This window comes from Thunnus maccoyii, chromosome 4, assembly GCF_910596095.1.
Source record: "Thunnus maccoyii chromosome 4, fThuMac1.1, whole genome shotgun sequence".
Lineage (NCBI taxonomy): Eukaryota > Metazoa > Chordata > Actinopteri > Scombriformes > Scombridae > Thunnus > Thunnus maccoyii.
The window spans coordinates 26,777,955-26,804,510 of record NC_056536.1 but is presented as its reverse complement, the minus strand read 5'-3'; the positions used below and the strand labels follow the sequence as shown (position 1 = coordinate 26,804,510).

The following is a 26,556-nucleotide window of genomic DNA, read 5'->3' as shown; positions in this document are numbered from 1 at the left end:
CAATAAATAACACTTGATATTTTGCAGTCTATTTCATAAATATTCACATTACCACATTAATGAAAGTTTTATGATGCCTCGGCTCTTCTAACTTCTGGTTTCAAGAAGCAAATAAAACGACTGCTGGAAATCAATGAAAATTTTGATAATCAGTGTTTAATTCATTTAACAAATAAAATTCCAAACAGCCAACTGATTGCAAAAAATCCCCCATAAGCCTTTTTTCCTAAATGGAATTCAGGGAAGGAATACCTGTTTCTGTAACTTGTGAGCAAGTATCCTGGATACAAAGAACTTTAACACCTTCAACCTCCATCTCAACACCGGGGCACCTCCCAACAGTGTCTGATCTTTGAACCTTTTCAGCACAGACTTCCTTAAATTCCAAACATAATCTCGCTACAGGTTCTTCAATGTGAGCATTTGTTGTTTTTAACCATTTCATATCATTATAAATTCAACAGTATTCGGGTTTTTAGACTAAATGAGTTGTTTGTGATGAGAACTGGTTATGATTTTGGACATTATGTTAATTAATTATTTCATTAATTAAACAATCAATTGACTAGTTAGTAAGGAGAATAATTGTTGCAGTGAATTCCATTCCAATGCTTGTCCTACCAGTCACAAATTGGAAAAAGTTGCTTGCATAAAACATATTTCTTGAATTTCATGAATGTCTTTTGCATGGTGACCCCGCTATTCCAAAAGAAAACAAACAAAACAAGCTGTTTCAAAATTCAATAAATTCTAGATCATTTGTCACTTTTGAAAATAAGCTTAATTGATTATTAGCGGCATGTATTCAGTCTACACCACTTCCACTAACATGAAAGTCTGGAAATTCTCTCCCTTCCTGCTCTTTCTTCTTCTTCTGAGTTCAACACTTGGAGAGGACACAGGTGAGAGCACATGTTCCCGTAGCAGGTGCAGTTACATCAGCAGTGAGCGTGCTAATAAGAATTAACCTGAAAAAAAACATACTGTATGTATGAATTTGCTGGTTGCTCTGTTGATGATAGAAGTGTTGATTATGCAGTTTCTATTCTCTGCAGCTGAGGAGGGTAATATGACAGTTTCATGTCATCCAAGCTTGCACTTGCTAATTGAAAGAGCACTACCATGCTGCAGACATGTTGCGTAGTGTCAGCACCTTGCTTCATTAACTGGAATTGACATTGTACAGTCATGCCTTCATGATGTGACGGTTGTATACAAGCTATGGTCTTACTATCGGATCCTCTGGATAAATTGCTGCTCTTCCTGTAGTTTTGTACATCACCTTTAATTTGTATGTGATCTGACTGTTCAGTGGCGGAAGACATTGGCGTTCATCAGTTGGAGCGTTTGGTGGAGCTGCTGACATCTAAGGAGTGCGAGGACCTTCTGTTTGCCCTCTCTCACCCAGAGGAGAACATCTTCCAGCATCTTGAACGCCTCTCACCAGAAAGAAATCTACTCGATCTCAAGCCTCGAGCCAAGAGAGACACCACTTCTGCTGCTGGTTAGCGCTCACCGTCATCTGGCACACATCCTACCTGAGACCTTTTGCACTTTAGAGCACAAAAATAATAGATGTCTAATGTATGCATTAAGGTTAAAAGCTAAATTTTGATGACTATACAACGACAAGTCTGTTATGAGCTGTAATAAGAAAATGAACTCAAGCCCACCCTGAGACCTGTCTGTTTCTCACACGTCCAGCTCAGCTTGGGGAGTTTCTGGCAGCAAGCTGACTGTCAGAGACCTGTCTGTCTGAGGACCATATGTTTTATGTTTACTAGATAGCGAGGCTCAGTGCCGGACGGCCCTGACAGACTGGCTGCTGAGGTACGGCGAGGAGACCTACTACGACAGGCTCTCTCGTGCCTTGCAGCACATCGGCAGAACAGACATTGCTATTGGTGAGAAAAAACGCAGGCAGAGAGAATACATGACGTGATCCTGCCTGCAGTATCATTAAATTGTTTCTTTTTAAATAGAATACGTGTGGTGCGACTAATGTAATGGGTTTCAAATTAAAACGGTTAACTTTTTATGTACAGTACAGCGTGTTGTTCTCACGAGCAGACATCACAGCATGTCCCTTGACAAAAGGAAATTGGAACAAAGCCTCATTTGGGTACATGGCAGTGTATTTTCAAAATTGGTTTATTTCGGTCAAGAAGTCCTCCACAAGACTTTAACAACAGTGCCTAATTGCTTCATTACTTTGAGATACGTTTTAATTGGAACTTCAAAAGTGGCATATTTTGCACACTGCCAGTCTCTGGCATGTGTTGCAGTCCAGTGTGCACACAACTCCACAGCCGAGTGGCGTTGGATAGAAGGAGGTGTAAATGATCTGACAGAGGACTCAGTGGAGCTGACACCAGCCACAGAACAAACCATCTGCTCCTTTCATCAGCAGCTTTGGAGTAAAGAAAAAAAAAAAAAAGACAAGGAGAGGATGGGAAGAGATGAGTTATAAGACATGAAGGGGGGGGGCAGTGTTGGCTTTGATGGAAAAGACTGTGTGGATGCAGAATGCAGCAATTATCGTACACTTGATTGCAGTTCTGAAGAGATCTACTCGTGTAGAAACTTGAGTGTTTCATTTTGTTTTATTCTGAACTGAAGGACAGCAGTTGCTCTCCTGCCAGAACTCATTATGTTCAGGGCAAGAAAACAACAATTAAATTCATATTTACAGCCTTTTGTTGGATGCCATACACACACTTTTGGTACTTGAGTTGACAGAAAAATACTTTTGATTGGCCTCATGCTCGTTTTTTCCACAGAAGTGGGGAAGAACATCAACCAGGATAAAGTCTTGAGCCTGAAACGCTACGTTGAAGACTATCACAAATATGTCAGCTCTTTAAACTTCCCACCGGTCCAACCAGATGCAAAAGACCACCAGCATTCAGAACACAGGGTCAGAAAAAGAAAAGGTATGATCACTTGTCTTAAAGCAGAGAGTCACTTTGTTTTGGTACATTATAGAACAGAATTAATGATGGAGAACTTCATGTGTGTTGTCATATCGAAGCCCAAATATGTTGGGATATTGATGTTAAGAGGAGATTTTTGGGTTATCCCTGTGGAGACTGTCTGAATGACAAACGATATAATGTTTCACTGAACCCCAAATCTATTAAGTGTTTAGATGAGATGCCGGATTAGATTTGGTGGCCGTGGGCATGCTTCCAACTCATTACTTTTCAACATCAACACTCTCACTATACGAGCAGTATTTCCCAGGACACCTAGAAATTCAAAAATGTAATTATCACCTGTCCATTTTTGTAATTCTCCCAAGAGCTTCATTCAAGTTAAAACTTGACTAAAATGGTCCCACAGTCCTTTGAGATGGTAAATGTTTCTGTCCTATTCTGTGTGTGTGTGTGTTAGTGAGGGACCTGACATGGCGTGACCTGGATCTCATTGTGGAGCGGGCTCCTGTTCCACTGTACCAGAAGGGGCCTTTAGATGTAGCTCTGCCCCTGTTGTATGGCATCCTGCTGGGCTTCGGAGGTTCCTTGCTTGCAGGCGTCTCTATACTCCTCTTCATCATTCACATCTCCCATAGAAACCAGAAGAGCAGTCACCCCACGGTCACCAGCAGTTCTAGCCATAAGCTCACGGTTGGAAATGTGATGTTAGAAGATGCAGTTCCTGGGGGGTTGGAGGCTGATAAATAGGCAGTTTATGGGTTTATACTGTCTAGGAAGGCATAAAAATAAAGTACATACATACATAGATAAAGGCAAAATAGATCATTTTGTCCTATTTCTGTTTGTTTTTTTTGGATAAGTATTTTTTACAGAAGATTTATGATGCCACAATTTTTTGCCCACGTTGATTGGCAGAACAAATAATGCAGCTCAATATCGATTCCACTGCACCACAACTAATTATGACAAATATGACAAGAATAATGCCATTTCAGATAAAGTAATTATCCATGCTGTGTATTGCTAGACTGGTAAGCATTATTGTCTTGCCAGTGGGTAGATGACTAGTGGTGTGACAGATGCGCTGGAACCCAGCCCTCACACCAAAGGTTGTTCCGGTGTTACTGTGATAGTGATGCCACTTTCCATTTCCCTTCCAAGTGACGGCAATGTGCCCGTCTGGCATCGAAGAACAACTAATTATCCAGCCTGGCGCCTGCTTCCCCGGAGCCTGCCGATACCTCCACAGGCAATCCAAAAGACTAATAACAATGACAATGCTAGCAGACAATGGAGCACTCTTGGTTGTGATGGCGGCTTCTGGCATATGACAGAAGCCAAATAGAAAACACAGCGCTATATTTTTTTTTTTTGAAGGTGTGAGGATTGTTAGCAAGCTGAAATAACTTGATATATGAGATGCTGCGGCAAGGTAAGTCCAGAAACTGGCCTTCCGAAACCACACGGAATAAAAATGTCCACATTAAAAGATTTGAAAAAGAATTTGCTCACAACAAGGCAATTTTCACATATTCTGCTGAAACAAACAGTTTTGTGATAACAAGACAGAAAACTCGCTTGTGGCACTCGAGTGCTTTCTAGCTTCATGTTCACAGTTTCTTATGCCATCCCTACTTTCTTCTTCGTAATTGAACTAATTACTTCATTATACAAATCTGGCCTAATGTGCTTCAGGAGGCAGACAGCTTGGATTAACAGTGGCACTAAGCAGCAATTACAGACAATTAGTTCATAAATCAACATTTAAACAAATTATAGTGCCAAGCAGAACTGTATGAGCAATGCACTAAAAGGCCAAGAGGGCAAGGATTTGAGTTTTGACTTACACCTAAATAATGACCTAAATAATCTGACACACACTGCATATTCTTCTTCAATATTATATTGAATGCATTTTTGTCCTCTCTTCTCTCTGAATCTTTTAAAATAAAGTAAAAAAAGTGAAGTGTCGAAAAACTAAAATCCTTAGTTATGATGGATTGTGTTTCTCACTATGTGTCTTATCGAGAACATTATGTTTCACCTTCATGACTAAGCTTCCCAGGCGGCACAGCAGCACTCTTCACGACAAAACTTCCTCTGTCCTTCAGTTTTCCCCTGCTAGCTGTTCAGATCCTGCAGGTGCTGACTATGACAGGTTCACCTGCTGTGGGCTCACCTGTATTTCTGTAACCAGTGGAGAGGAAAGCCAGAGTAGCTTATGCCTGAATGACTCCCAGAAACAACATGCCACATGGGGCCTGCATCATGGTTGTGACACTCCTTAGTATAGCCAACCGCCAGGAAGCTGCTCTTAGTGGATCAAGAAAACTATAGAAACACCTTGAGCCTGTTGAGGCATGCTGCATAACTTTGGAAATATACAGCGCGGTGCACAGTTTCATATTCTATAAAGCCGAGACTCATCATGTGATTGTCTGCGACCCGCTCCTTCAAGATGCATTTCATTCACAGAAGTCTGAGCTGCAGAATAGGCCAACGTTCATTTCAAGCCATTCTCATGCAAAGGGATGAAGCAATCACCAACGTCATGGATGAATAGAGAAAGAATCTGACATGAAATTGACATTTACAGGCAAGGCGCAGCCAACGTGTGTGGGTACGGTTTTCAGGCATATCCATTCTCATGTAAAATAGGGCTTTTTCTTTTTTTTTTTTTCTTCATTCCTGTGATTTCTTTGGGTTATTTAATAGTTTGTGGAGCAGCAGCTTATCAAACTGGATTCTCTGAGGAGGGCACATCTGTCTCTTGTCATTGGCTCAGCTCGACACAAGTAGTCAAGTGTTTGTCTGGATGAAAATGTAGATGGACGGGATGTGATGCATGTCAAGGGGACGTTCAGAAAGGCTGTGTCCTTGATGCGCTGAGGCTGAGCGTTCTGCACCACGGCCTCTGGGGTGTGCTTAGTGTCACTAAAGGCTTTAACTTCCTCCTCCCTCCATTTGCATCTTCATTCATCTGCTGGTCCGCTGAGGTGCTGCAGTCCCCACTCTACCATCACTCTCCATTTGCTCAATATATATGGATCACAGAAAACAAGATCACAACACCAGCTCTTTTAAAGTCATACTTTCTTTTTAATCGCCTCAGCTCCAGCTTTCACAACTTCGTCTTTCATGGTTTCCTCGGGGGAATCTGAGACTTCTTCAAAGTTTTCAGTGCTGATCAGACAAATGCGGCTCTGTGGGTTTACAGATGAAGCCACAGTGCCACCTTGTGGTTATGACAGTTCATTACAGCAAACAATCAACATAATAGTGAGCAGTTTAAATGTGTATAAAAATTTGATGTTTAATACAAAATATACTTGGTGAGTAACATTTTTACTTTTGCATAAATAACTTCAAAATCTCCATTATCCAGTATTGATATACAATACTCTGTGTTTTGTTTATTGCTTTACTGCAAAAAGCAGCTGTGGAGAAGTAGTTACACCATGAAGATTTGCAGTTGAAGTCAATTAAAATGCAAAAAGAGAGGTGAGTAGATGGTCATAATGTGGTGCAGTTAGACAGCTGTTTTTAGAGAGCAGACACACTAAATCACTGAGCAGTGCTGTTGTCACAATAATGGGAAATGCTTCATAGGCTTAAACATGCTAAACGGCCAAAGCTGTATGTGTAATGTCTTGGGTACTTGCATGCATGTGAATGTGCAACAAAAGACACTTCCAGGGCAAATCACCGTCTTATTGTTGATGATTTTGTTACAGTTCACTTATGAAAAGTGACATACGTCTGACAGGGTTGTTCTACTGTATGGTTATATAGCACATTGTATTGAAATGTGTGTTTATGACTTCAAAATAGAAACAAGTAATCAAAGACTGATCAATATCATGTTTTATAATAACTGCGGATCTAAGTCCAATATCATGACACACAGTTTAAAGTTAAGCCTCTCGTTGATCTGCATGCATCTAATGGATGAATTTAATGTACTTCTCATCTAAAAGAGTTAATAAATCACCACCGATGTTAATTGATGAAGGTGAGTCATGACAGAGAGGTAAACAAAAACAGTAAAGGCTTTTGGATAATGGCTGCCTAGCTTGTCTGTTTATTGAGATAAAAGCAGGACATTTCTCCTCTGAGCTTCAGACAGGTGTGTTTCCTCTGCACCACAGATAGTAACAGGCTCCCATGGGACGCCAAACAATAAGAGAGAATAAACTAAACAGGTCTGAACACAACCACGTTTTCGGTAAGAAATTCAAACCCACTGTGATGTGTTTCCCGTCTCTATTTTTTTTCCTTATTTTCAGTTTGTAAGCATTGTGTTTTGAGGTTAATGAGTACAATACGGAAAACTGTATGGAGCGCCTCCACGTAGAGCTCACTTGAAAGCTAATTTGCAAATGTTTGTGTTAATGATTCTGACATCTTGTATTATGCAGTTAAAGCGGGGCACGATTTCACTAATGCATGTGTGTTTAATGGTCTCCTTCTGCTCTGTCTGACAGACATTTGTAGACACTCAGACATGACTGTTCCTTGTTTCTAAACTCAAGTGTCAGGCTGAGCCACACTCATGTCGATTCGATTCTTCAAGCCTGACTTTAATATAGATTGTCACCATGTAAAGATGTAACTGCAGTGCAACCGATGGCTCTTGTAGACATTTGAAGTGGTCTGGTGCGGTGTTTGCTGTGGATATGTACTTGTATATTCACAGCTATATGGACACCTTGTCAATATAGAGTCATTAATTAAATTAAATACTGACGCAAGGAAAAAAAAAACCCAAGCAAAATGAAATGCCCCCCCCCCCCGATATGTTAATTCAAAACACAAATAACCTTTTCTTGGCCTGTGAGTTTATCATGCAAGATTCTCAAATTTAATGAAGTAATTGTGCACAAGCTATCAAATTATGATTGCATAATAACACCTACAACACCCCTGGTGACATGTTGCAAAGCATCATGGGGCTTCTCCCCATGCTTTAGCGTTCTAATGAGTTCCCCTAGCGTTGCACCACACTGCGTTGTTTTGCATTGTCTTGTCTAATTTCCCCGCTGATACTGAACGGCTCAGTAAGGAACTAGTATCTGTAGTTATCGCACTGTGGTTTTTATCTAATAAGAAGACACGAGAGCAAATAGTACCTGCCGCTCCGTTTAATGAGTTGATGGGATGATAAAACCCTGCACTGATGGCACTCACTCGCGTATCTGTCCAACGTGATAGCTGCAAATCTGTCTTTGTCTTGATGGCATATTTTGTGGGAAGGTCAAATTTGTTTATCTTATTAACACTTTATCTTCTTGCTTCAGCTTCGGTTTGTGATACTGTTTATGAATTTCAAATTAATTCCTTCCTTCCTTTCCTACAAAAATCTATTAAGAAAAAAAAACAACACAGATATCTCGAACACTTTCAGGGTTTTCCGCAGCCTCAATTTCAGACTCTGGTGTTTGTATCTTTCCATAAAGGTCAATGTCTTTTGGAATAATTAACGTAGTGATTACTTTTAATGCAATAATGGTACCGTGAAATGAAAGAACTTATTACTTGTACAGGTTGCTAGAGAGAAAAACAAAAATGGTAAGCAGGTTGAGCAGTATTTTCCATCAGACATGGGGTTGTGGCTTAATTTAACTATAAGTAATTAACCACCCCTCCCCGTAAGAGATGCAGACTCAATAATTTTATGCCATAATTAATCACCAGAGAACGTTCCATTGTTGGTGCGTTTAATTGTGTTGAACTACTGGAATGAGACAATACACAACATTAATTAATACTAGCTATCAGTGGTCAGATTTGCCCTCAGTAACTCTGTAAACAAACCCTGTCCAAAGACAATTTGCTTACATTGCACAATCAAGATTTATGAATCTCTGGCTGCAAAGTGGTTTGTTAATGAAGCGGAATGGTCCTCCAAACATAGGTCTATAAAATGCATATGCAAAGCACCAACTGCTGTCTCTTGATCAATGTCAAACACCTATTATTTACATTTCCAATTATTTGGTTGCTCTGTTATTCCCTCAAACAATGACAAACCCTCAGCCTATTTGAGCAACCGCCCTTTTAATAAAATTTGGCTTCCTGCGTCTTTATTAAAGCTCTCCAAATTTAAATCTTTATTCCGAAAGGTCAGAGCTGAATATTTTCTCAGGGAAGGCTCTTCATAAAAGCAAGCGAGCGCTAAATGACAAGGTCCCATGACTCAACGAGGAGATACCCTCTGACACCATGCAATTAGTCTCAATAGTATGAAACCACTGGGCGTGTAAACAAATTTAATACATAAATCTCTCCGTCTCAAATTTCTAAAAGGGACCTTGTTAATTAAACCATCATGGTCAATGAATGTGCAAGGGGTGTAAAATTAATTTTTATGTGAACTTGTAATTACAGGGATTGAGAAGCTAGTCCATTATAAAAGTATCTCATTTGAAAAAGGATTTAGTTAGAAGCATTTCATAGTTCATAGTAATCATCATTTGACCTCCAGAAAGGTTAGCGATTTTTCTACCTATAGCATCACCAATAAGGGGTAATTATATGGCACAGTATCAAGAAGGTCAAAAAAATAAAAAAAAATAAAAATTTTAAAAGAAGGTCAAATTATAAAGTAAAATAGGTCAAAGCCTATAATACATTTTGATAAATGAAAAGAGTGAAAGCAGCACCATAACTTTAAATGTATTGAGTGCAGGGAGAGGTAAAGAGGCAGGGCAAGTAGCAAATAGTTGCCCAGCACTGATGGGTGGGTGTATGCCAGATGTGAGCTGGCAACTAAAGGCTGGTGTTCAGTCTCTGTGAAGTGCCTTTGAGCAAGGCAACCACACAATTTCAAAAGTGCTTCACCCTGCTGTTCTTGCACAGAGACAGTAACATGTGTCCCTGTGTAAAATTGATGGACGTAGCCAGCATTTTGAAGCCTTGAGTTTGGCATTTTGACTGTCGCCATCTTGGATTTTTGGAGCCAAAAGCACAGATGTATTATAAGAGCTCTTATTATACATGTATGGCCATTTGGACAACAGTGTGGAGCTGACCATAGCGCTAGCTGCTAGCCGGGTTAACACGGTGCATTTACAGTCTATGGTTAACAGTGATAATGAAAATTCTAATGCTAATTTCCGCTAGCGAAAACGGGTTTAAAACCATTAAAACAAAATGTACTTACCAGAAAAACTGAATATCCGACTCCTTAGAGGGTCTTTTAGTACGACCAAACACCGAACAAGACTTTTTTTGACTTTTTTTTTACGACTAACTTTCATGAACGGAAAGCACACTGAAATAGCGACGCCTATGCCTATACCCTGTGAATCTGGTTACGCCATGGTTACGTTACGTAACCAACGTTGTCGCCGTGGTAGCGACATGTCAATCACAACGTAGCCACGCCGTAAAGCATACCCTGCTTTATCATCAAATTTAAATTAAATGGGACCATAATTTACAAAATGAACATCATGATGTATTGAAGAAGACTTGAAACTAGCGATTGAGACCATAAATGCATTAGGAAAGTGTTTACTGGGGTAATAAATCAAGTGAGAAGTCATTTTCTCATAGACTTCTATACAATCTGACTTCTTTTTGGAGCCAGTGGAGTCGTCCACTGCTGGCCATTAGACTGCAGTGAGGTATGCAAAATGTTTTTCCAAAGATTTACTCATTTTTCTTCTTCCCAAAGACTTTTCTGTAGCTTACACACCCAAAAATATATATATTTTAGTATGTGCTCGGACTATTTTGAATATACTTGATTTTGTCACTTTTTCATTGTGAACACCACATATTTAAAACCTAAGCTAAGAAGTTTTACATAGATGCATTTAGGACACAGACATAACATGTGAAAAAAAAAGTCAGTTCATTTTTCTAATACGTTCAAACAATTAAAGACAAGAAAAGCAGGACAGAATGATGTAATACCTTATAACCATGTGACAAACGATGTTCAAACTAATTATTTTTCAATCAGAAAATTTCCCTGATTAGAATTTATTTAATTTAGGAACAAGCAAATGGCTGCTACAATCAGCCTGAAAACAATGAGGGACAAAAGAAAGATAAGAGATGCAGGTAATGAAATTAAACACAAACACACAGGTACACACAAACACAAACAAACACACACACATTACGTGATGAGAGACTCTCCCAGAGCTCCAAATTAAAGCTGATGGCCATAGAAACCTTGTAATCACTTGTGGTGCCAAATTGCTGCAGAGAGGAAGGAGAGCAGAGGAGCAGATGTGTGCCAGAATACCTTAGGATGATTTCTTAATAGCTTCATAAATCCATTCATGCATCACAGGCATACCAGCACCACTGTCAGCCTGCTGCTAGGCTAGACACCACAGGCCTCTAAGCACCTGCTACACTTCACACAAGTTAGTTGGCCCACATATTTCCCTTTGTTACAGTTACCCTACCGTCGCAACTGGCAACAATTAGAATTGTTATTTTGGTTGTTGTAGCTTTATTCTGCCTTATGGAAAATGATTGAAACTCTGGCCCTCAATAAAGTTTGTGAGACAACAAAGCGATGAAACTGCTGATGCTGTGTATTTCTCCTTTCATTTGTGTTTGGCCTATCTCAGTGTCTTGCCTCCACAGGGACTTAGCCAGACTGCTCAGCTGGCTGTACCTCACAGCTGTGGCCATGCACACTCTCAGTTAATTACAGGACCACTTCTGTATGACTGCGCAGTCAGCAGGTTCACTCCACAGTTATTGTGAGGGGTGGGCGAACGGCCGCTGAGTTTCCCTCATTATCCGCTCAGTTCTGACTTCTTGTCGGTGGTCTTTTGTGCTGGTATTTACCACCCCCTGTCAGTGGAGTCAAGTACTGATTACTGTACTCAACCACAAAGTTAAACATTTATTTGGATAATTGATAGTCAGCAAAGAGATACAATATCAAGCAATATTTGACAACAATAAATTTCCATAAATTACAGTGACATTGAAGATTATCGTTTGTATCTTCGTTATGTTTCTTCCGCACATCTTCACTTCGACAGCTGCTGTTCAAAACATTTCCTGTAAAAGTAAAAACGACTCTTAGATATGGAATAATGGCTTCGTGATGAATACAGGTGAGTAAGAAAAGTTGTCATTTTGTATCAGCTTGTACAGGCAAACTTGTGTACCTGCTCCAGATCCTTCTCCTCATTAATGTTAAAGGCGAGTTCCTGCCTTGCTATCTCTGCCTGCAGCCAACAAAGTGAATACACAATACATGAAGTCAAACATGCATGTACACAATGTGATGTTATTAACACTGACATGATTTTGCTCCCTATGCGATAAAGATAGTGGTAGTAGAGTACTTTCTGCTTTATCTGCTTGTTGCCAGGTATTAGAGGCATTTTATAGGTCTAAAGTGATCTTTAAAATAATCATGCTCTTGAGGATAAAGTATCCACCAAAAAAGTGTGACTTTATTTCCCATTTCATATCGGCAACACACACATAACATGCATTAAAGGATAGATTCATGTTCTATCAAGTCTATCTTAAAACAATAGTCAGGTGTCTTTTTGTGCCTTTAAAGGGATAGTTTGGATTTTTTGAAGTGGGGTTGCATGAGGTACTCATCCATAGTCAGTGTATTACCTGCAGTAGATTTGGGTTGGCATCCCGCCAGTTTGGAGAAGTACACAGGAGTACCAGCACTGAAGCTAATCAATGTACTGCTGTGGACAGGGCCAGCAGCAAAACGTATTTTAGCCACCTCAAAATATCAATATCAGTTTAAGTGTACGCTATATTTAGAATATTTTCACCACTTTACCTTGCTGTCAGACAGCCCTTTACTTTGGCACTACAGTTTCCCAACCGTAGAACTTCCATATCCCGACACGTGCCATACACTGTATTACGCCGCAGCAGCACTTTCTGACCCAAACAGCTGCCTGCTTCTCCAAACCGCGGGGGTGCCGACCCAAATCAACTGCAGGTAGTACACTGACTATGGATAACAACCTCAACAATCCCTCTTCAAAAAATCTAAACTATCCCTTTTAACAGTTTTTGCTTGCTGTAATAATTCCTCCTGTTCATACTGGCCATAAAAGATCCCTTCCTAACATGTTTTTATTTATTGAAGCTGAAGTTTGAAGTTTATTTATTGAAGCTGTCATATAGCTTGAAGCTAAGCTATATGAAGCTTCAGCAGTCTGAGTTTATTAAATGAAGTGGGGATCTTCCAAAAGTAACAGCCTACTTAGTACAAAATCCCCTCTTGATGTTTACTCAGACAGTGTGTCTGCGCTGAGTTGCTGTGGAGGGATAGTAACACAAAGAGGGAATGTCTAAAAATACTAAAAAGACTTTAACTTTGGAAGACACTCGCTTGATTTGTCTAACTCAGACTGCTGAAGCCTCATAAACTCACTCAACTAAAGTTTGTTTTTACACAGAACGAAGAGTATGAATTTAATTCCCCATCACTTACATTGCAAATGTATTTAAAGGGATCTTGTAATAGTCAGTATGAACAGGAGAAATGATTACAGCGAGTAAAACCTATTCCATTGTTCATATAGACACCTGCCTGTTGTTTTAAAACAGTCTTGTAAAAATGTGAATCTATCTTTTAATTAATATTATAGATTAAAGAAGGTCTGTTTTGCATCCATGTTACGCATATTAACTGTTAAAAAATCCTATTGAAGATGCTGTCTGTCCTCTCAGATAACTGAAAAAGTTGCCCATGCCCATTAGGCAGTGAATAGGCAGAATAAAAAAAGACAAAGTCAGACACACAGCATACAATACGCAATATGACCTTGGTGTTGGTTGTTTATTGTGGCACTTACTGTGTCACAAAAACCTGTGTGATATCTCTGTTTACCTTTGTTAAACCAGATAAGGTGACAAAAGCTGTGTTAAAAAGAGGAACTTATTACTCAGAAAATAAATCTTGCTTTTCTACTCCTCTTAATCTCTCCCTATATCCCTGACCTTAAAACCTTTAAACAGCAGGTTTGTATGTGATGTTATGAAAAGGATTTGTATGATAACGTTATTTTAAACAGTGGGGCCTACCTTTGCGGACACTCCCCTCTCTCCAGAGGTCTGCTGAGCAAACAGAACGGCATCGTGGACAGAAAGGAAGAGATTACTGCGGGCAATATTACCGTTATCGAAAGCTCCTCCGACCTCCAGTTCCTCATACACCTGGGCTGCAGGCGGCAAGACAACAAATATCACACAAGAGCATGTACACAATTATTTTACCAGTTTCTCATGTGGCATTTAAAAAGAAATACAATGATCATACTATATGCCAATAGAAGAACACTGATTTTTTGAGGCTGAAAGAAAATCAATCACAATAAATTACAAGTACACTGGAAAATGAAAAACACATGCACCCTATGACTCTCTGTGTACGTTCTTTCTCCCAGCATCCTTCATAGACATTATGGACTCAATGTTGTGTGAATGACTAAGTCTCTGTTGCCATGCCAACTTTTCAGGAGAACCAACAAATGTGAAATGCACTTTAGTCAATATTTTACCTTGAACATTGGCCAAGTATAGTTTAATGCCCAGCATCTCATAGCTTGAGTTCATCTGTGTGTGAAATAAAGGAAAGAGGACCATTAATGGACATGTTAGAAAAACTGTGAATGTATCCCCAAAGCTTTCATTAAAAAGGTCAATAGGGAACCCCTGAATTCAAACTCTGAAATCAAATAAACCTTTGCCACAAAAAGTTTCAACATAAGATTTGTCAGTTAAATGTTAAAGCTAACCATTAGCTAGCTCATTCTGACATTTAACATCAACTGAAAATTTCAAGCTAATATTACATAAACTGGGTTTACTAAGTAGCATATGGTAAGTATCCTATAGTAATGAAGAAATGACTCGACAAGTATGCCTTCTGTCAGTTTAAATAAAATGTGTTTTAGTTCAAGATGGTAGGCTAACGTTAATGCCAGCTAACATTAGCTGTTTGGGTAAGCCAATGAAGCTAGTACGTGAGTATTCCCTCATTTTACTATGACACACGTTATTCAAAGTTGACTGAAAGGAATGAAACATGAAAACATAGCCTAGCCTAAATTATAGCCTATAAAATATGTAGCGTTAAACAAAGGCATGGCTACATAACGTTAGATATTAGTCAGAATCCAAAATCTTTAAGTTTTCAGTTCATGTGGCTCAGTTTTAGCCTAGCCATTTTATTTTAGTTTCTCTGTCTTTGTTTCTGAATGCTGCTCTTCTTCTTCTTGCTAACATTACCCCTCTTGTGGTCTTGAGAAGAAAATGTTCCTGTACTGTGTGTTATTAATCATAATTATTATTATTAATATTTAATTCGATGTTAACTTTTTCTGTTATCTAAAAGAAGAAAAGAAAATTGTCATGCTTATAAAGAACCCTGTAAAATGGTTCTATATTGATCCTTTTAGGAGTGCCACATATGTACCAAAAAATAGAGCCTAACAAAGTTCACTATAGAATCATTTGTTTTAAGAGCAAATCTACAAGTGCTGCAAATAAGATTATAACCTTTATCAATACTTTGATGCTCATTAGGTCTATGAAGCAAACCCCTGCCAAGTCCAGGATGAGGGTGTGGAAGGGCATGGGCTGGGACTCCAGTGTGACAGCAGTGGGACTGGGTGGCTCTTCGTCAGGTGCCTGCTTGCCCAACTCAGTGTCACTACATTGGAAGTTGACATAGCTGGTGGGAGGTTCAGTTTTGTTGGCACTGCCATCGTTCATATCAAAGTCATTTTGCAGGTCAAGCTGTGATATGGTCTAGATTTAGAGGACATACAGAAGGTTTACAGAAAAGGTCACAAGTTGTATTTTCAGGAAATGTTTGTAGTGTAAAAATTAATAGGAAATATTGACAGTAGAATTACGATTGACCTTTTTTATTTACAGGCTGTTAACTATCAATCAATCAATCAATCAATTTTTATTTATATAGTGCCAAATCACAACAAAAGTCATCTCAAGGCACTTTTCACATAGAGCAGGTCAAGACTGTACTCTTTAATTTACAGAGACCCAACAATTCCCCCATGAGCAAGCACTTGGTGACAGCAGTAAGGAAAAACTCCCCTTTAACGGGTAGAAACCTCAAGCAGAACCCGGCTCTTGGTGGGCGGCCATCTGCTTTGACCGGTTGGGTTGAGAGAGAGAAAGAAGTAACTTTTATAACTACATTGTAATATGAAGAAATTACTTGGAAAAAACCAAGTGAAATTGATGGAATGGCAAGTTATTGTAATGGCATGAATGGCATGAGTTTTATTTGGCTGGTAGTTTTATGGTAATTAATAGTTATAATAAGTGGTACATAGCCCTAACAGGTACAGGGTAAGACATGCAGGTTGTTTATTGTATACAGACTACTGGAGGACCTAAAATAATTATTGGTAATTGCTGAGTATTAAGTATTTGCACCACTTGTTGGACAAGTTGTTAGCAGGTAATCCCATTAGTTGTTTGGCTTCATTTTTAATATTCACCATGTCATTGTTGTTGTTGCCCAATATATATGTAGCAGTTGCAGTTCCTGTGATATAGCCAAGTAGCCCACTTTCAGTGTAATAAACCAACATCTTTGTAATTTCCACATTCCTTACCTTTCAATAAACCAAGAGGTGTGTTAGTCACCACAATAGATATTTCCCAAAAACAAATGGTAGCTGTGGCAACTGCTAGAAATGTCACCATAGTTAATCAATAGTTACCTTTCCACTACCTGTAAAGTGTAGTCAGCATCATTTCTTTGAAATAGATAGGTAGTTTCAACATAAATAGGGACATGGTGAATAAGTAATAAGAACTTTCACTGTATTCCTTTCCCATGGCCTGTTAAATGTAGCGTGCCACATTTCTTTGAAATAAGCAATTATTATCCAAATATTAAATGAAGACAAAGTAAGTTCCTCAAAATGTCATCATAATTACTGGTTTTATTATTGATAGTGATGTTTCACTGTGGTTATGATTTGTGTAACGCACAAATAAGTCATTGTTTTAGACTTAAAAACACAGGTTATAAGTGTCCAAGTGCTATTGCCATCACTTAGTCATTTCATTATGTTTCACCTGTTTATGATTTTAAAGTTAAAATGTTGGCAGGGAAAATATTAAAATGGTAAAAAAAAAAAAAAAAAACAATCAAAAAAACAGTTGAGCCATACAGTAGCTGTATGATTTTTGACATAATTTACTAGTTAATAAAGATGCAGGCTATAGGAAGGTAATACAGTGAGGTTTCTTGGTATTTCCCATGTTTATTGGTTATAAGGAAACTATTTAACAGAAACACAGTTTATTACACTTGACATTCAATGGTGAAGGTAATTATCGTCCTACCTGCCATGTTGTCCTTTATCATATCATATCATATGGAAATTACCTGTATGTTTATAAGACAGGGTGCAAACTACACTTTACAGGCAGTGGAGAGGTAATTATGATGACTTGTTGTTGGACCTGCATTGTTTTCATGTTGTATTTGGAAACTATTAACTTATTTCAAAGACATCGGCACACTACACTTAACAGGCCATGGGAAAGTAATACAGTGAAAAGTCTTACTACTTATTCACCATGTCCTTATTTATGTTGAAAGTACCCATCTGTTTCAAAGAAATAATGCACACTACACTTTACAGGCAGTGGAAAGGTAACTATGGGTTAACTATGGTGACATTTCTAACAGTTGCCACAGCTACCATTTGTTTTTGGGAAACATCTATTGCTGTGACTATCACACCTTTTGGTTTATTGTAAGATAAGAAATTACAAAGATGTTGGTTTATTACACTGAAAGTAGACTAGATGACGATATCACAGGAACTGTAGCTGCTACGTTTATATTGGGCAACAATGACGATGACATGCTGAACATTAACATGAAGCCAGAAAACACACAGGATTACCTGCTAACAACTTATAAGTGGTGCAAATGCTAAATATTCAGTAACTACCAATTATTGTTAGCTCCTCCAGTAGCCTATACACAATAAACAACCTGATTGTCTTATCTTGTACCTGTTTGGGCTATAAACACCACTTATTATAACTATTAATGACCAAACAATTACCCGTCAAACCTCTTCATTCTGTATTAATTTTAAGTCATTTCTTCACATTACTACATAGTTAACAGCCTGTAAATAAAAGCTTACCCCTGATCCCACCTGAGCTTTCATGTTAAACAAAGAGCTGGGTTTCCTCCTCCTTGTCTCCTTGTCTTTCTTCTCCTCTTTCGCTTTTTCCTTCTGTTCTTTCTCTAAGAACTTCCGCCTGGCCACGATAAGTTTGCCAGGGTCCAGCCCGGTCTAGACACAAACACGCCTATGTAAACGCTCACATGCCACAGGAAAAAACATTCATTCAAACCTGGATAATCTTGAGTGGCAATAGAAGAGGTCATTTGTTCACTGTACCTTTTTGATGACCTTCTGGCGAAATATCTCAACATTTGCGAAATAAAGTGGTGAGCAGTAGTTCACAATTTTTACACCCTTTACTGATATGACCTGTGGAGTTATTACAAAATAATGAGATGCAGTTCCCTTTACATTAGGTGTAATAAGAAAAATACAAACAAAATATTTCATTTTCATACCTTACTGTACACCTTGGGGTTTTTGTAGATATCTGTGTCCATGATCTGAGCCATTGCCGAACCATTACGACTATGTGGGACAAATTATTACAATGAGTAAAATGTTTATACATACTTTACAACTCTGCTGCATTGTCTTTTTTATTTGTTGCCAATAGAGAAGCTCTACATTGAGTTTACTTACAATTGTGTCTTGAATATCACAACCAGGATGGAAAAGCCCACTCCGATAGCAACTCCATAAGGCAAGCTAAGAAAGAACGTGGCCAAGAATGACACAACCCACACACACTGGAAGAGAAAGTATAATAGAATAAGGAAATAAAATATGGACAAAAGACATTATAATGTGCTGTAATATTACATCCAAGGCACGGCTTTGACTTACACAGTCCAGTTTGCTCTTCTTCCATAAGTAATAGGGATCAGTGAGCTGTAGGAGAGTGTTCTTCAGGTTGACTGCAATCAGGGCTCCAAGCACTGACTAGAGAAAAAAAGATATCATATATTATTGATCATACCTATATTTTTCTCTTGCATCTACTTACATGTTTTGTATAATTTTTCAAAGTGTTAGTAACACACTCGTGTGTCCACCTACTTTGGGAAGTGGATTCAGGAAGGCTCCCAATGCAAGCATGGTAACCATGACAACCAGCATCACACATAGACTTGCAAACTATGAGAGGGCAGCAACAGAGGTGCAGTAGTTAGCGGTTTGAGGTATTATTTTCTTTTTCTTCATGACATTACATGTTAGATTGGATCCCAGTTACAGTTGCAGTAACTTGGCGAGGCGACACAGCACTCACCTGTGAGGTTCCCCCAGCATTGTCAACAGCCAGGGTTACAGACAGGGCACAGCAGATCACATGGATCTTAAAGAAAGACCCGAGGAAATTGCTGCAGCCAAGAGCCAACATTTCCTGTACAAGAACATGCATACAATGTTTACAAAAGGGAGTAAAATACATATTTCTAACTTTCAAAAGAGATGTAGTTTTTCTACCTGGTTGGGATCCACATCGTAGCCATGCTTGGCTGCCAGTGTCCTGCCCATGGCCAAGTTGATAACATACCCCACTATTGCCAAGGAGAAAGCTGTGCTCAACATGTCATCCCACTGACTAACTGTTGGTATGATTGGTGTTGGGAATCTGTAAAACAGAGACTAAATTAAATACTAAAAAATGCATTACATGAGTAATTTCAGTTAATAAAGCAGCCACCGATTCTCGGTTCACTGATGTATGCTTTACCCCAAAGGGATTTCTCCTACTATGTCCATATGATAGATCTTAGGAAGATCCAGAGGGCCTGATATGGCTGTGGCCACCACCACCTGTTTAGAACAGAGATCAATCGCTTGTGTTGACCTTATACTGTGCATGTTGACAAGAATAATCGACAAAATTAACAGCTACATCAAACAAGAAAAATAAAAGAATTGCCTTTTGTCACTTACAATGACGATCTCCATAGGAATAGGGAAGGGCAGCTTGTGGCGGTAGCGGGCACTCAGCTCCTTCACGACAATCAGAGCCACACTGCTGACCAGAGCAAATACTAACGAGGCTATGTTGGTATCAGGAAGGCCACATAAAATATCTACAAGAGTCTGTGACAAAGGATCAAAATTACACATTTTATTGGCAATTAATATTATCATAGTCTTTTGATGTTGTTTATTTTCTTTGATCACAATATGAAAGAGTCACTTACATATATAATGGCCAGCGGACCACTATAAGGTGGCACTTTAATGCCAAAGATGTACTTGAGCACTGAGATGAGGATCTGCAATCCTGCAGCAGTCATGAAGCCTCTGACGAAGGACTCCGACAGATAGATAGCTACAAACCCAAACTGCATGAAGCCAAGCCCAATCTGCACATATGTAAGTGTTGGCAAGAAAGCAAAAAGATGTCATAAACTAATTAAACTCACTTTTTCTTTCAAATTTAACTTTAAAAGACCAAAATTTAGTGCAACAAGAACCTGTATGATAGCAGTGAGGCAGGCCAGGGTTCCAGATATGCCCAGGCGAACCTCATTCATCTTGGCTGTGTCCACTTGTGTAGCATTAATAGTGTCATTGAAATGACTGAAGTCCGACTCCGGGGCCAGCCTAAGACACACGATTCCCACCATAATGCTGATGACAGCAAAAGTACCTGCGCATAGAAAGTAGTGCATCACATCTATTTTCCTCGCCATATTGCAAACTGGGCAGAGTCAGACTCAGTGCTGCTGATCTGCACTGTGTAGCTCTGGCAACTTATCACTGTCATCATACAAAACTGCTATAGATAAATCACTCTGATTTACCTGGAACCATCTGGTGAGCAGTGCCCATGAGAAAATACGGAATGAGGGGGAAGAAAGACGAATAGAGACCGTTGACAGGAGGGAGGTTTGCCAGGAGGGCAAATGCCATGCCTGAAAAGAATAGAAACCTTTTTTTAACTGTCAAATAAATCATATAAACATTTGGAAAAATGCAGACTATAAAAAACCATGTTGGAGCCAACGCTGCAGGAACTACTATCAGTCGGAGGGTATTCCAGAAAAGCATCAGAGAGAAGAGAGGATTGGCTGACCTTGGGGAACCTGAATGGTGCCGGCGCTGACCCCGCTGATGACATCACACAGCAGGTTTTCTTTCACTTTGTACTTAGGAAGCCAGCTCAGTACAGGCAGATGTCTGAATAACAAGCCCTTCAGTCTCGGTGCAGAGCACCTGACAGAAAAAAACAAGAGAAAGCCTTTGAAGAGCTCAGGTTTTCTGGTAGTTACTTTGAGAAAGTCCATAACACATGCCCAAACTTTGTATTGAGTCATAGCTACAAGGCTCTCCACTGTTTGATCACAACACAGAGCTTGTCAAAGGAAGAAGTGTAGTTCATGTTGACTGTGTGGCGAGATTGTAATTCTTTACCTGAAGAGTTTCTTTACTTTCTCTCCAACAGGGAACTGTCGACTTTTTTTGTCAAACTCCTTGTTGAAGTCAGGGAGGTTATATGCCGGCCTGTCAATCACATAACGTGGGCGATCCTGGTGCATGGCTACAACATATTCAAACATATTAAGCCCATTTAAAAAAAATCTCTCTGTATGTACATAAAATGACAAATAATTCGCCTTTACACAGTAGTCTGTAAAAGCTGTCCATCAGTTTAAGTCATTAAATCTTGTATTAAGTCTCTGATAATACAGTCAAGGCAGAATCAATGTCATGTTACTTCAACAGCATACTTGAAACAAGTCCGCAAATTTGATGTTTCACCTTTAAACAAAACAAGATTTTAATATCAAATCTGGGCCCATTAATTGATGGAAACAAGAAGATCTTAAAGATTGTAATTATTGTTTCACATTTACCAGAAGTACCAGTCATAAGTTTTGACACACTCGCTCATTTATGGGAAAGGGAAGGCGTGTCCAAACTGTTGACCGGTACTGTACTTCAAGGTCCTAATCTAACCTTGGAGGATGAAGGATCAGCCAACAGGTAGGTGGACTTCAAAAATATTTGAACAGCACCAGATAAACAACAGCACATGCACAAGTTCACTTTGTCCTCCGTAGTCTTGAAGTCTGCATGCAGTAAAAAAAGAAATAGACATTTTTTTCATATGAATCTACTATACTAAAATCTATATTAATGACAGTATAACACTAGTGGTTAAAAGCATAGGCATTTTACTATTAAGAGTGAACACATGGTCAAACTAGTACTTGGATGTAACACAGGGTGTCTAGCAACTAAAGCAAAAAGCATAATTGTTTCAGGAAAAAGTGTTTGTTACATTTTTAAGACTTAAGGCAGGACACAAGAACAAATAACTGGATATAAAGCTGGAATAACAAAAGATTTAACTTCAGTAACAAAAGAACACCTGCTGAGAAAACATCACATATTATTTTCAGTGAGTCAACAATGTGCAAAAGTTCTGAACTGATGTTGAGAATTTAACACATCAATTCTAATGTCAGCATGATTTGTTTAAAAGCACCAATTCTGTATGAGTTAACATTATCACAGCAACAACACAGTACAAGTCAGAAGAAACACGGCACTTTACCTTCTTGTTGAAGCACGTCTGCAGGCCTTTGGCTCAGATATGTGCATTGCCTACTTGTTTGATTACTTATCAAGCAAGGCTCTACAGAGAGACCCTCTACACCTTCTGGGTGGAGCTTAAAAAAACTGAAACACTTTAAAACTTTGGTACATGCAGCCTTGCTGGGAGACACAGCGGAAGCACTTAAATGATTGATTTGTGAGAGTTCTGCCATGTTTGTGTAGTGTAGAGCAAGGAGACAACATGATGTAATTAACAATAAATGCATCTTTAATGGGATCATTTTCTATATACATGTAGCATCCTCACATTCATTCTCTCATCAACAAAAAATACATTTTAACATGTTTTATGGTAAAAGGTAGACATAAGCTACAGCTGGAACCAAACCACTTACAAAGCCTAGTCACTTACAAAGCCTAATTAAACTTGACTTACACAAATCATACTGGCTAAAATAAATGATACATATAAATAGTGTATTTCAACATTAGAAAGGGTGAGACAGAGATTACAATGTGTAGAACATGATTTTTTTTCTTCCCCACTGTATTGGGATTAGTGTGCAAAACAATGGCATCAATATCAAAGACTAAAGTGCAAATATTTATCAAATCCATTTGTGTTTTCTCTAGAGAGGAATGTTACAATTTTCAAACGGACTCTTGACAGACAAAGCAAGTCTCCATCTGGTGGAACAAAAGATGAAAAGCACAAAATTGCACAGGACTGCCTTTTCTTCAAGCATGATAGACAACCAATCATTTTTTTTTTTTTTACATAAAAAAAAGAGAGGGGAGAAATAGAAAACACTTTCATCCTTGGGATCTTCTCCAAGTACATTACATCTCTTTTAAAAAAAATGTTTAAATGAGAGTGCATCTATTTAAATCTGTGATTTAATTTTTCAAACATTTCCTGAAACTGCTTCACTGATAATGACGGGAACTAAACGACTGACTACACGGACGATAAGACAGCGACTGTCTGTGATTCAGTACTGCGACTATGAAGAAGCTCATTTGGGAAAAAAAAACAATCAAGCATTCCAACGAACAACGTCAGCTTCGTATTAGCGGAGTGGTTTCCAGTAAAAGGTTTTAGATTTGGTTCTGAGGATTATCAGCTCGGCAAGTATTTTCACTTTCATTTTAAAAACTAAGCATTGGATCAAAAGCCAGTTAAGGTGGGGGTTTCCAGTTACATATTAGTTGTTTTAAGATTAAACAATCCCAAGATAAAATCTGTCTGAAAAACCACCCGCACATTTCTTCATAAGTGTCTGTGAACAAACTTTTCAAAAGCAGTTCCAGTCTTCAGAGGTTTAGACTCATGACTACATACAGGAATATAATATGTGGGTCATTAAAAGTAGGAGAGCAGGTTACAATACAAATACAGAGCTTGTTAAGCAAGTGCAGCAAGTGCAACTCCATGTGTTAAAAGTCAGATGACTTTTTAATCTATACATGTCTGCTTTTCCTCCTCTTTGTTGCAAAAGCTCTTTGACCAGCTCCTGCTGGCAGCCTAAACCCCTCAAAGTCCATCGCAGTCTATAAAATCAGTGCTGACTAGAAATCGCTGAGGATGCTGATGTCTGCAAACTCCTGGCGGTATCTGTACGAGTACAAGGCCAAGAGGAAGGACCATTTGAGAGTCATGAAGCTCCACACACAGGAGAGGTAGAGGCTCCTTGGGTCAGTTGGAGCTGTGGGAGAGACAGGCAGGGTAATTAATACTTGCATTAACATTATATTTCATTGTGACACATTAAAAAAAACACTAGGAAGTAGTAGAAGAAGTAGGAGTGGAAGGAGGGTTACATTGCTTCTGTGTGATGGCGAGAGTGAGGAAGGTGATGAAGGCAGCCACAGCCAAAACTGAGAAGACCACACCGACAGTGATGAAGAACTTGAGGCCTTTGAGCCAGGTACGCCAGTAGTCCTGCAGGTACATGATGTGTGTAACAAGAGCCCAGAGCGCCATCACTCCTGTCAAAAGAGACACACACACACACACACACACACACACCCTTATTTAGTGTATATAGGTAGATAGATACATAAATATACATATGTGTGTGTCTGTTCTATGCAAGGTTGCTAAATGAGCAGCAGTTTTTCCTTAAAAGATGCTGTATGTTGTACAAATTGTAAAGCCCCCTGAGGCAAATTTGTGATTTGTGATATCGAGCTATATAAATAAAGATTGACTTGACTTGAATATTAAAAGTCGGCCAACACAGAGAACACATACAAATTAATGGACCATCACATTTAAAAGTCTATTAAATATATACATGCTAAAAAAAAACAGTGGCATTCACTAATGCTTAAATATGATGCTGATGAAGGGGATAAGCTACAAACTGGTCATATGCACAAGTGTGACTTTTATTAGGAGTATTTAGCTAGCTATCACAAAACATAAAATCATTCACACACACAAATGCTAACGATTTTCCTGTGCAGGCCTGTCTGGACTAGGATTAGGCAGCTTTAAATAAATGCTCCAGTTTCATGTGAAAAAGACAAAGCTGCACATCACAATAGTGATTAATATTCACAGTTAATGTTTAAGTGTGTTTACATACCTGACAGGCCTCCCATGGCCGCCGTCCATGGCTGTTTATAAGCTATATTCCAGACCAAGAAAGCCGAAAGTCCCACCAGTGTGCCAAAGGTAGCATATCCTATGCTAATGAAAATCCTGCTGATTCCCATTGTAAAATACAACTAATGCTACTCAAACGTTAGTAATGGGCGTTAAGAGATAAAGGGCGTGTTTTTAAAATAAAACGGGCTAAGCTATATCACCAGCTTAGCGCCACATTATGCAATATCCTTGAACTAACGGCAGAAAAAACGAAAACATGCACTTCCCCTCGACTGTACAACCAGTCGCCTGTCGCTGTTAGCAAAAACTAGCTTTCGAAACAGCACAACAATAGACAGGTGATGTGCCTGATAAAACTAACAAACACCGACGACACAATTTAACGTCAGATTTCTAGCTAAAAAAGCAGCAACAAAAATATCGACTGTTTATCTGGTAAGCACCGCAAAGATGATATGCTATCACCAAGAAAACACAACCATGGCTGTAGGAGTCTTCAGCCGATGACGAAACATATCGGAGAGGTTCAAATTTCTCCGGTGTTATTATCCTCTACATGTGCTTCACTGTTTCACCACACCAGAAATACCAAAATGTTGGTGTTTTCTGTGAATAAAAAACTAATATTTTGGGTGTGTGTCTAACAATTTGCCACAAAGTCATCTATCACTTGTACTTAAAATATCTTTGCACAGAAGAAACCTCGCACTCACCGACTTACCGCCCCTAGTGGTGCAAAGAGGGACAGCAAATAATAGACCTTGGAGCCTCTGCTAAAGCCATTATGATAATATAATAACTTGATCTGTAAGATGAAGATAAGATAAGACCATACATTGTTTGTTAAATAAAGGCTATTGATATCTCAGTGTGACATAATTTGTTGTTGTTGGGTTTTTTTTTTGTTTAACCTATTAAATCTATAAACAAAGATGCTGCATGAGTCTACACGGTCATGAGGTCAGGCACACATGTTAAAGCATTCCCTGACCACATAATCATGTGATCAGTGTTATTGCAAACTGTCAGCTAGAAAGAAAGTAATGGTTAACAAATATTAAACAAAATACAGTATTTACCAAGCAAAAACAAAATAAAGTTGCATAAAAAAAGAAGATATTAACATGAAAAGTGACTTTCCCTGCAGGAAACATTAAATCAAATGTTGTGGTTTATTCTGTGTAATGCCTTTTATATCTGTTTACTTGTCTGACTGTAAGTCATACAGTTAATGCAAAGCAATGAAATCTGCACCAAAGATGAGCTTTGAAGCTTTCCTGTGGTTTTATGCATGCAGACAAGTATGTCACCT

The 26,556-nt window shown here is 38.8% G+C and overlaps 3 protein-coding genes across 5 annotated transcripts; 1 reads left to right on the top strand and 2 right to left on the bottom strand.

The window, feature by feature from the left end:
- Positions 1-764: 764 nt before the first annotated feature.
- Positions 765-3,756, top strand: LOC121896520 (transmembrane and death domain protein 1-like). 2 transcript variants are annotated; one of them, XM_042410464.1, is made up of 5 exons: positions 768-902; positions 1,313-1,504; positions 1,785-1,904; positions 2,781-2,933; positions 3,394-3,756. In XM_042410464.1, exons 1-5 carry the CDS (start codon positions 800-802, stop codon positions 3,681-3,683), a joined length of 858 nt encoding a protein of 285 aa, XP_042266398.1. In that variant the 5' UTR covers positions 768-799; the 3' UTR covers positions 3,684-3,756. The 2 variants fall into 2 exon arrangements, with proteins under 2 accessions (XP_042266399.1, XP_042266398.1); XM_042410465.1 differs by lacking the exon at positions 1,785-1,904 and having other exon boundaries at positions 765-902.
- Positions 3,757-10,890: 7,134 nt separating this feature from the next.
- Positions 10,891-22,778, bottom strand: LOC121896414 (solute carrier family 26 member 9-like). Of its 2 annotated transcripts, XR_006095990.1 has the most exons (23): positions 22,629-22,778; positions 22,028-22,140; positions 21,482-21,608; positions 21,144-21,283; positions 20,872-20,982; positions 20,542-20,717; positions 20,266-20,430; positions 20,009-20,161; positions 19,803-19,885; positions 19,553-19,700; positions 19,356-19,469; positions 19,145-19,222; positions 18,932-19,027; positions 18,728-18,834; positions 18,544-18,613; positions 18,362-18,454; positions 18,113-18,253; positions 15,456-15,707; positions 14,456-14,510; positions 13,980-14,116; positions 12,080-12,139; positions 11,886-11,969; positions 10,891-11,756 (listed from the first exon to the last, which is right to left on the bottom strand). XR_006095990.1 is itself a non-coding variant. In XM_042410290.1 (22 exons), exons 3-22 carry the CDS (start codon positions 21,604-21,606, stop codon positions 11,958-11,960), a joined length of 2,316 nt encoding a protein of 771 aa, XP_042266224.1. In that variant the 5' UTR covers positions 21,607-21,608; positions 22,028-22,140; positions 22,629-22,778; the 3' UTR covers positions 10,891-11,957. The 2 variants fall into 2 exon arrangements, 1 of the variants encoding a protein (XP_042266224.1); XM_042410290.1 differs by having other exon boundaries at positions 10,891-11,969.
- A 99-nt stretch (positions 22,779-22,877) lies between these two features.
- On the bottom strand, positions 22,878-25,870 carry slc48a1a (solute carrier family 48 member 1a). The gene is made up of 3 exons (XM_042410291.1): positions 25,222-25,870; positions 24,452-24,619; positions 22,878-24,336 (listed from the first exon to the last, which is right to left on the bottom strand). Exons 1-3 carry the CDS (start codon positions 25,349-25,351, stop codon positions 24,200-24,202), a joined length of 435 nt encoding a protein of 144 aa, XP_042266225.1. The 5' UTR covers positions 25,352-25,870; the 3' UTR covers positions 22,878-24,199.
- Between the last annotated feature and the right edge of the window lie 686 nt (positions 25,871-26,556).